Source organism: Pygoscelis adeliae, unplaced genomic scaffold (assembly GCF_000699105.1).
Source record: "Pygoscelis adeliae isolate BGI_AS28 unplaced genomic scaffold, ASM69910v1 Scaffold242, whole genome shotgun sequence".
In the NCBI taxonomy this organism is placed as follows: Eukaryota; Metazoa; Chordata; class Aves; order Sphenisciformes; family Spheniscidae; genus Pygoscelis; species Pygoscelis adeliae.
The window spans coordinates 2,561,102-2,571,558 of NW_008824369.1; the positions used below are offsets into that span (position 1 = coordinate 2,561,102).

General features: G+C 48.1%; 1 protein-coding gene across 1 annotated transcript in view; it reads right to left on the reverse strand.

Annotated features, from left to right (window-relative positions):
- Positions 1-2,492: 2,492 nt before the first annotated feature.
- INTS1 (integrator complex subunit 1) overlaps positions 2,493-10,457 on the reverse strand; it is a gene marked incomplete at its 5' end in the record, with an annotated part of 29,056 nt that continues 21,091 nt past the window's right edge. Inside the window, 12 exons of the mRNA XM_009320067.1 lie at positions 2,493-3,100; positions 3,529-3,638; positions 3,755-3,846; positions 4,382-4,452; positions 5,350-5,463; positions 6,065-6,177; positions 6,680-6,807; positions 7,070-7,262; positions 7,664-7,797; positions 8,275-8,398; positions 9,291-9,517; positions 10,159-10,246. Coding sequence (XP_009318342.1) covers positions 2,985-3,100; positions 3,529-3,638; positions 3,755-3,846; positions 4,382-4,452; positions 5,350-5,463; positions 6,065-6,177; positions 6,680-6,807; positions 7,070-7,262; positions 7,664-7,797; positions 8,275-8,398; positions 9,291-9,517; positions 10,159-10,246 — 1,510 coding nt within the window. The remainder of the gene's footprint in view (positions 3,101-3,528; positions 3,639-3,754; positions 3,847-4,381; positions 4,453-5,349; positions 5,464-6,064; positions 6,178-6,679; positions 6,808-7,069; positions 7,263-7,663; positions 7,798-8,274; positions 8,399-9,290; positions 9,518-10,158; positions 10,247-10,457) is intronic.

Below are 10,457 nucleotides of genomic sequence, written 5' to 3' on the forward strand. Positions count from 1 at the left end.
GCGACCAAGCCTGGGGCCAGTTTTCCCTTCCCCACCGTGCCTCCCCTAGAGCTGGGATGGGATTCCCAGTGTGTTTGAGGAGACAAAAAGCCTCCTCACGAGCCAGTGTTGAGCGTTTTCCCCAGCCCCACGTGGACTCCCTCAGACACCAGCCCTGGCAGCCCATGGCTCTCCCAGGAAGCTCTTGACTACAGCAGATCGTGGTAGAGAAGCGTCTAGGCAGGGATTTTGCACCACTTTGGGAGGTGTTGTCTGGAATGCAGACAGGAGCAGTGATTTCCACTGGGTGAGTCATGGGGGCCCCATGGACTTGGCTGGGAACGACCCTGCAAACCTCCTCACCACTCTTCTGAGCAAGGCACTAGCTCTCCTTGAAGACAGAGGAGATGGCCCCAGCCCCCGGGAGGAGCCCGGCAGATCTGTGAAGGATAACACTGTCAGCTAAGCAGGGATGGGAGGAGAGAAGGTGCTCAGCCAGGCGGAGATGAAAGTTACAGAGCACAGATTAAAAGGCGGGTGAGTGCAAGGGCATCAGTAACGCCGTCGCTAACTGTTTTAGAGCTGTCACGGCTGGCTTTGCAGGCAGGAGGGACGGGCTCCTGCCCTGAGCTGCCTCTGCACTGCCAGGTGCCCCCCTTGACAGCCCCATTCTCAGCCCTGATCTGTTTTCAGTGATGCACTCCAAGCCAGGGCAACCTGCTCCACTCCACTGAGTCCAAGCAGAGGATGGTGGGAACCTTCAATACAGCAAAAAGCAGAGAGATCAACAAATCATAGATGATGCTTTTTGTATTGGGAGATCTATGGAGAGGCACAGCTCTGCAGAATAAATTCCACCCACCCTCCCTCCCTTTGAATTTGTTTCCTGATCTCCCAAAAGATTTCTGCTGCTGATAAAGAGATGCTCCTTCCACCTTCTCAAACACATTTCTTTTCCCGCTGCTCTGCAAAGTGTGGCTGTCCTGCTGTGAGGGGTCATTAAAAAGTTCTGCCAACATCCAAACATCCCCAACTCCTCCAAACCAGGTCTCCTGGAGCTGGTCTGCTCACAGTAGGTGTCGCCCAACAGAGAGAGTAGAAGTTGGGGCCAACCACGCAATTTGTTTTTGCCCATAAATGTTTCTAGTTACAGCCCTGGAGTGGGGTTTCTGGAAAGCCCCACCTGCAGGGAGGATCTTCACCAAAGCACCACTACTTTGTTTGACTCGCTGTCTTTGTGTGGTAACAGTTTTGAAACATTTTCCTTGCTCCTTGATTCAAAGTCCTGTGAAAAGCCCTCTCCCAGCCAGTCCCACAAGTTCCCAGTTGCTCTAGGCCCACAGCAGCACCAGAAGAACTACCTCCCTGCTCTGACAAACTGAGCAGTACCTTAATGATGTCTGATAAGGGTCTAAGGTAAGAGGAGCCAGTAATCTCACTGGGAACCCTTTAGACAGGCATTAATCCTGCTGTCACTGAGCCCCTCAGGAAAGCCATTTCACTGACTTGATCTTCAGCTGTTCCTCCCCATAATTTATATGTAACTAATTGCCACAGTAGTGGCTCCGGATGCGAAGCAGACACTGCTGAGGAAAAGAGCGTGTTGCATCCTGAAGTGATGGCTCTAATCTCTTTATTTAAAGGCAAGGCTACTGACAGTTGATGGGAGGTTCAGAGCTCTCCCTTTTCTCCTCCCTCTCTCTGCAGAGCCAGCCGGACATTCATATTTTGACACATTAGGAAGTGCTCAACCGTGGCACTCCTCATTTGCAAGAATGGACAATATTTCTCCACCCGGCCACCCATGAGGTCACAACTGTCCCCACCGCCAGCAAGGAGATACAGACTTATTTACAGCTATCTATAAAGTTCCTCCAGGATCTTTGTCTTTAGAATACTACAAAGATTCTCTCCTAACAAGTGGAGTGTCAGAGGAATAGAGACAAATGACATAAAAGCAACTGGTGACCAGAATTAAGTGAGACTGGAGAATGAGCATATGCGGCAGTTGTTTCTCTGGAGCAGAGGGAAGGAAGACACCTACTTTTCTGTCCTCAGACAGCTGGCAAATAAGCTATCACCCCTATCAGCAGACAAGGACCAGAGAGCAGTGGTCAGAAGAGTCACAGGGAGCAACTGGCAGATCCCAAAGAGGAAACCCAGCTGCTTGTTCGAAGACTCCACTGTGACAGTGGCCAGCTGCTGGGATGTTTGCAAATGTACCAAGAAATTTGCTTTATTTGTTTTTAAAGAAAAGTTTTCTAAGGAACCTCTTAAAAGTTGTCCTGTCAGCAGCTGCTGCTGACCAAACTCATCTATTATACCCCATTGACCCTTCTAAACGTCCTCCATTTCCCGCATATACTGTAAAAGGCCAAGATAGCTCTATGAGCATTTGGCCATGGAGACAGGTCTTCCAGAGATGCTTTGTCTAGAATAACAAAAGCTTGAAGAACAGGGAGAGAGGGATGTCCAGCTACGCCCAAGGCAGCACGGAGCAGAGAAAGGCACAATGGAAACAAAGAGAATTTTAATTAAAAAAGAAAAAAAAACAACACCCACCCCCAGAAAACAAAGTGGTCTCTCCCCCTGCACAGATCTGCATGTTCCCTCCAACACAGAGAGCGCAGAGACTTCAAGTGCAAGGGCCAGCGCTCCCTTCTGCTCTCCCAGCAGCTCTGCTGCCTTGGAGAGACAAAAAAACCAAACAACAAACCAACAGGCACTGCCCCAAGACCCAATGAAGGAAGTGCTCCATTTGGCACAATGTTCAGGAGATTTTTCTCCCACAATGATGGCATCTTAGCCAGACAGATCGATCCTTGCCCCTTTCTGATCTTCAGTCAGCACACTCTCCTTTTCCAGCACAGTCTGGCCTGCTACATCACCTCTTTGATCCTCCAGCACATGGGTTAAAATACACTGTCTTCTTACAGCGCTTCAATGCAGCTGATGAGTCCAGTTAAATTAATTCCTCTGGAAGTGGAGCTCCCAGAACCACATGTTCATATCGTGGCCTCCATGTGCAGAACCTTCAAAGCCTCTGAAATCTGAGAGCTGGTGTCAATCTGGCCGTACATCCCCACCAGGAAGGCCCTGTGCAGTAACACTGCTGCGTGCTCTGTGAAAGGGAAAGACAGCATGAGGACTGACCCAAGAGCTCCAACGTACAAGCAAGAGCAATCCACCAACGAACACTGGGATGAACGTTTGCAGCTGTGCGAGAAATTCTCTCCTTCCATAAGAACATGGCACAATCCACCCTCTAATAGCTCTGTGGGTATGTGATCACGTGAGGGATCACAACTCGGAGAAAATCCTAAAGGAGCAAATCTACTTCAAGGAAGCCTCCCTTGTCTCTACGGCAAATCTCCCCTGGGATGCTCAGACCAAAGCCACTATTGATACAGATCACCTGCGTGTTTGATGGCCTGGTCTAGGCAACACTGGCCCTTGGCAACTTCCCAGGAAGGCTGTTCCCAGCACAGAAGCCCAGCTTTGACCCTCGCGAGGCCAAGAATGCACCAAAGGTGGCAGATACCAACTTACCTTGGCAAAGGAGGGTGTATTCAGGCAGGTTCCTCAGTGCTGTCTGCACCACCTCAAAGTCTCGGCTGCCAAGGCAGTACATGAAGGTGGGAAGGAAGTCTGCAGCAATGCTGGGAGTAAAACATTACAGTGTCAGTACAGTCCCGATCACCATCAACAGGCATGCAAGATGGGCAGCCAGTGCCCATCAGTGACTCGGGATAGCCTAAGTTCCAGTGGTCCTCACCTGGGGTTGTTCTGAATGGAGCGCAAAGCCAGGCTAAAGGCCAGATTTCGGCAGGACTCCTCTGATGAACTCATCAGCTTCTGTAGGTTTGTCTGAAAGAAGATGCACAAATTAGGATCACAGGGCCATCCAGGGAGCACAAACTCCTCAGACTTGCATTACTACCCCTCCAGCACCAATCCAGCCCAACACACATCCAGCAGGTACTAGCTGAGCCAGGAAATCCCTCTCTGTAAGAAGGATTATCCTGTTTTTGAATACTTTAAAGCACCCTCCTGTAATCTTATTCCACGTGGGACAGCTGAGTTTTCCCTAGGCTCCACTGTTTTCAACAGAGCTCCCTCCTTGCCCCAATACTGGGAAGGGGACAGAGGGTTAATTCTTCATCTGACATAAAGAGAAATTAAAGTGGATGATGACAGACCCAGTATGCAATGGAGAGAAGACGGTAGGGAAGTTAATACTGCCTGCTGTCAGAAGGCCTAAGAGAAGATAAATTTCTCCTAAGATGCTTCAACCACCACCCAAAAAGCAGAGGAAGGGTAGTACTTAAGCTGGCTGTGCAACACAGACTCTGGTGAAAAGAAGCTCTTCCTCCCAGTGGCAGTCTGAGACACTAATACTCACAGCAAAAAAGGAGAGAATTTCTGGCCTCCGTCTGGACATCTCATCAATGTCTGTCAGCACCTCCAGGATGTCTGGTGGAAGACACAGGTTGAAAGGGGTGACTAAAATTCACTCCCCCAGGAAAAGATCTTTTTCTTTTTCCCTAACCCAAGCAGTCAAGTTTTCCCACCTGTGCACAGAGCTAGAGTAATAAAGGCATTCTTCAAAAAGGCTGAGAACAGGTAGGTCACACGCCAGATCAGCACATCCCAACCTGCCCAGGCAGAGCTCACCAGCACTGTCACACCATAGGCAGGGGAAGGAGTGGAGTGGGGCGTGAGGTTTCAATTCCAGAACACCTTCTTCTGTAACTGAAAGATCTTCACAGAAAGCTTCTTTTAAAAACAGTGTCCAGGCAGGATTTCTTCCCCCTATTTCTACCGTGGAAGGAAAACTGTCACCCCAATACCACAACTTAGGTCTGAACACTGGACACCTGTGATTTCAGAAGACCTTTGAAGAAGAAACATGTTGTTCCCATACACCAGGTTAACACGATTTTCTTCCATGAAGGCCATTTGGGGATTTCTAACAAAATCCTGCTTCTCATCAGTTCGGTATTTTTATATCATTAAAAAAATGGCACTCCTATCAGCACTCCAGACCTGGTTCAACATGAACTGCAGTGCTCCTTGAATTACTCATACTATGTCCCAGAGCACTTACAAGATCCTTGAAGAGCCCCAAAGCAAAGGCAGTTGCAACACTGCTGAGCTAAGTGATAACAGCGTCATAGGAAGCCTCTGTCACAGAATCATAGAAGGTTATGTGCAAGTTCATCCAAAACAAAACCACATCCTAACTGCTGGAGACTTCCAAACACAAGACCAATACAGGAAATTAGCCTGTAGCTGACAGATAAGTAACAGGGTTGGCATCTGTCTGCATTTGCCTTGCGCCTTTGTACAGCTCTGCAGGTCCTCACTTACCCTCAACTGTTTGGCCTCTAGAGAGCCTCTTCATATACGGGGCCATTTCAGCTGGTGTGAGAGGAGTGAAGAGAGACACGCTGACGAGGGGGAGAGAGCCAGCTGCTGCTTCATCTTGGGGGGGGGGGTGGGGGGGAGAGAGAGAGAGAACAGGTCACTTCAGACAGTCTATGTAGTTTTAACAGGGAGACAGGTCCAGTGTTCCCTACCAGTACAGTGGTGTATCATGAGCTGGCCAGCAACACTGTAATACAATTCCTGGCTCTCGCACTGTCTCTAGCTTCATTGCACCTTCTGGTACCCCTCAGCTGACGCAAAGAGAAGGAACCTTCCCGAGCTGTTTTAATACCGAATAATTTTCCCACACAAGTTGTAAAGAAAACAGCAAGAAGCAGATTTACCCTTAGGGTCTCTTAACAGGTCAATCCTCAAGCGTGGCTGAGGAAGGCAAAATCCACAACAATGAAACTTGCCCTTGTTAAGAGCTGTTCTTCTGCTCCAGTAGTGATATCACTGACAGGAAAACAAATTAACCCATCCCAGATACTGGTTCCAAACTGCTGAGTATCCAAGGGCCATTCTCCACTCTAAATACCCTTTCGTTGGGCTGTTAGGAGAAGACTGAGCACAGCATACAGCCCACAAAAGCATCTGTGCTCCAAAATATACTGCAGGTTCACCAGCTGGGATAACTCTTCCCCTCGCTCAGACTCACCATCCTTCTCTTCATCAGAGCCCCTGTCCAAGATGCCGCTCTTACTAGGCAGACTCAGCCCAGCCAGGAGGGACTTCAACATTGCTAGGTCACTATTGTCCGATGATAGGTCACTGGGGGAAGAGATGGCATGTTTAGGTTTCAACAGCAGTAAGGGCACGAGGACAAGTAACAGCATATATATGTAAACTAAAATGAACAGTTTCTCAAAGCAGAAGCAGAAACGAGATTTTTCCTTTCACCATAACTGGAACTCAAACGCATTTTTCCCCATATCTGCAGGTGGGACCCTGCAGCCACCGCTCGGGGAAAAGACCCTCCTGCTGGCCCTCTGGAAATGACTGCAGGGCACTACAGCGCCTCAGTAGGACATTTAGGCCATTATGTAAGTTGAAATCATCGTCTGACTTCCTTGGGCTCAGTTTTCACCTATAAAAAGGGATATGCTGCTCATCTCAATAGAGACTTAAAGGAGCTAAGGGTGAAAAAGTGCTGTATTAATAGCTATTTTGTCACATCCTCTTGCTGTCTTCTGTCTGATTAGCTCACGGCAGCCTGACTGTGCAAGCTCTCCATGAGCTAACACCACGGGCTAACTGGAGTAAGGAAGCTTACTGGAGCGGATCCGAGTGCTTCTGCAAGAAGGACACAGCTGCCTGGGCATTGCATGTGATGTACTTGTGGATAAACTGGACAAACTTGCTGATGAAGGCAGCCAGGTGCCGCGAGGATTTTCTGTAGTTCTGAGAAAGGATTGAGAAGATGAGAGTTAACAAAAAAAGCAGTGATGCACTGCCCCATCCTGCACCTCTGGGTACCAGGGAGTAGCTTCTTGATCTCCTGCCTCCTCTTTAAGCTCTCCAAGATACTCGATACACTTTTTTGTTCTTAAGTATATGAAGGTTTTCCCTTCAAATGGGAGAGAGCTGGGCTGGCCCGGTGTTTGAGCTTCTCCCTCTAGTGGCTGTCAGCCCACGGATGGAGGGGGAGCAGGGACTTTCCTACCAGCAGCAGACGGATGAAGGACAGGAGACAGTCCCATAGTGCTGCCTGGTGCTCGTTCTGGAAGACCTGCGGCTGGAGCAGCTCCAGGATCCCCAAGACGTGGATGAAGAAGGTCAAGTGGTTCTGCTGCCTGAACTCCTGGAAATTGAGGTGAACACGGCCGTGCAGCAGTGCTGCAATCATTGGCAAGTGCCTGAAACGCCAAACACAAGAAAATCCAGATCTAGCCTCTTCCTAGAAACAGTTACATGTTGTTACACCTCAGTTCCTGGAAGGAAGCATCCCTTATCCTCTCCCAGGGTTCTGGATTTGATCCCTGTATCCACAGAATCAGCAAGTCCCATTTCCCACCCATGTTCTGTTCTCTAGTCTCCAATTCCAAGAGGACTGCTTCCAGACAGACACGGAGCCAAAAGAGGTGCTGCCTCATTATAAGAGATACAACTTTGCTGCCCTTTCTCTTGACTTTTGTACACGAACACATATTCTGTCTCAGTCATCATGATTGCTGCAAGTTTGTTCCCCCTCTAAGACAAGGGTGGATGCTTTTCAATGAACGCCAGCCACATAGGGGGTGAAAGGGGAGAGTGGTACCTAAGAAGCAGGATGGGATGAGCCACAGCTAGCTTCCTGCAGGCCATATTGGCATCCCACACACGGCTTTCTGATGACTTGGAGTCACTGGTGTCTGCGAGGAGGTTAATGAATCTGTGAACCAGGGCATCAAGCTAGAAGAAAAGTAATGAGTAAACAGTTAAGAAGTTTAAAGCACAGTCAAGCCCCTGGCTCTTCAGCAGTGTTTCCCAATTCCTTTCCAACTACAGAGGGGGTTAACAGAAATTATTTTCAGGTAGAATCTGAGAGCAGATGCAACTTTCCAGCTGGCACAGGATCTGAAGTCCACAGTCCCTACAGCCATCAAAGCAGGATCAGACACCTGCACACTCGTGCTTTACAGAAGCTTTTGGCACACAGAAGCTTGTGGAGCTTATACTATTTTACAGAAGGACACTGCAAAATAAACTGCACCTGAACTCTCTGCGCCTGAGAGTGTGGGCAGGGAAGGGGCAACAGAAGAGCAAGGTAAAGAAACCAAAGTGACCCAGGAAGCTTTTGCCAGTCCTGTCCTTTTAGACTGGTCATCAAGGTAGCATCCACTCTGGGTACACAACGGAAAGGGGGCTTTCCTATGCCTCTAACTTTACCTTGCAAGTGCTGCTGTCTCTGGCTCCTTCACTGGTGAGAAGCATCTCAGGCATAGGCACAAGGAGCTCAGGTAGTTGCAGGTATATCTGAAGCAGAAGGTCCTGGCAGCATTTTCCCACAGAGCTGAAGGAAAAAGGGAGAGGTCAGCCGCTGGTTACTACGTTAGTTCAACCCGCAAGCATCCCAGACCCATCAGATTAGTAACAGCCTTCCTGCATATGGCAAACAGACCATGTAAAAGAGCAGCCACCACTAATCTGAATCAGTGTTTTTTCAGTCTTTGCTTCTTTTGAACTACTCAAATCATTCACAGTCTACAAGGATCCATCCACAGTCTACAGGGATCCATCATTAGGCCATGTGGAGTTAGAAAACTGCAGTTACAAAGGGGCACAGGACAAGAAAGCTCTGCTTACATCTTCAGCGAACAGTTTCTGCACATGGTACTCATGGTCATCCCCATCCCAATTGGAAGAGTAGTCAGAAGCACAACTATTCAGACTAGCCAGTCTGTTCTCTACACACCTGCCCTCCATAGATCCCTGGATAGTCTGTACTGGGAGGCAGTACAATGCAATGGCAACTGAGATTACTCGGTATCTTTTCTAACACCACCATAAGTGAGGTTAAGATTAAGTCAGTTTGTTTCACGGCCACAAATACACCATCTTCCTATTCTTCCCACAGTGCTAACATAGCTGTTAGGAAACAATCTAGTCTCCATTCAGCTTTGAAAGCAATCATAATGGTCAGAAGCAGGATGCATTATGAGCAGTGATTCAAGGGATGAATAGACAAGAAATCCTATGTTAGGAACTGGTAATTAAAAATAACCATTGACTTAAAAAAAAAAAAACCACCAAACCCAAACGCTGGCAAGCATTTTGTCCTGAAGTCCTAAAAGCAAAAGGGCCTTGAAATGTAACTTTAAAAGTCACCTTCCTGCTCCAAGTACCACTTAAAATGACAAGTAACTACAATTAGAGCAGACAGTGCTCCCCATTTGCAGTTCCACCTGCTTCCCCACTGCTGGATGCAGCTGGTCAGATACTCCGTTACTTTTTTGATGCTCTCAAGGTCCCCATGAGAACAACTAAGCAACAGAGGCAGTCGAGACTGTATGAGTGTGCAGGAGGCCTCTTCCGTGTTCTGGTATCTGGTTTCTGCTTCAGCCAGGATCAACTCCACCATGCTGATCAATTCTGATGCCTTTAGGTGGAGTACAAATTCCTCACGGCGCTTCTGTAATGCAAGAGAACACCCAAAATGAATCCAAACTGAATCCCTAGATCCTTAGTTCCTTCTAGTCACACTTTCCCCAACTGGAATAGAACATCTCTTAGGACTAGACTTAAAAACAGCCCCCTATCTAGAGCCCTGAAAGCATGCATCACAGCCCCAAATGACAACTCTTTACCCCTCTTCTACTTCTGAACTCATTTACTTCCAACTCAGCATGTGCAATGGGACAGAGGAGATAATTCAGCCACCAAACCAAAGAAATTCCTCTGTGGAGAAGAGATGCAACCCCCTTCTCTTGGTGAAATGGGAATTATCCCACACTGGGTTTTAGGTTGCTCACCACTGTAGCCTTGTGCCTAGATGTTTAACGGATATAGTGGCAACTGCTGCAGGAGCTGCAGAGAAAATGCCAAGTGGGCAAACTTATGTGTGTTCATATCAGCTTTTTGGACTCAGAATTGCCACTGTAATATGTAATATAGCAGAGCAGCTAAGTAACCAGCTGAGGTACAGGCAGCAAACTTGGCATGCTGCACCTGTATCACTCCAGCCACCTCTTGGGCCATGGAAAAATCAGGCACTGTGAAAGCATCACCTCTCGCTCCATCCAGAGAGGAATCTTGGAAGAACTGAACCACTACCTGAGGAGTTCTTTGGTCCCTTCCCTGCCAGATCCGAGGAATGTGAATACAGGCCCACAAGAAATCCAGGGATGCAGTTGGGTCAAACCTGCCAGAAAACAAAAGAAGACAGATTTGCAATTATCAACGCAGCCCTCAGGCAGCACAAAACACATGGCAGTGTCTCTAAACATCATGAGTACTGTGAAGAAAGAAACATCTGCAAATGTAAAAATAGGATCCATTAAGTCCCGAGAAGGGGTTTGGTTCTCTTCCCAGATTATGACTAAATATTTTTTGCAATAAGCCCGGCACAGGGT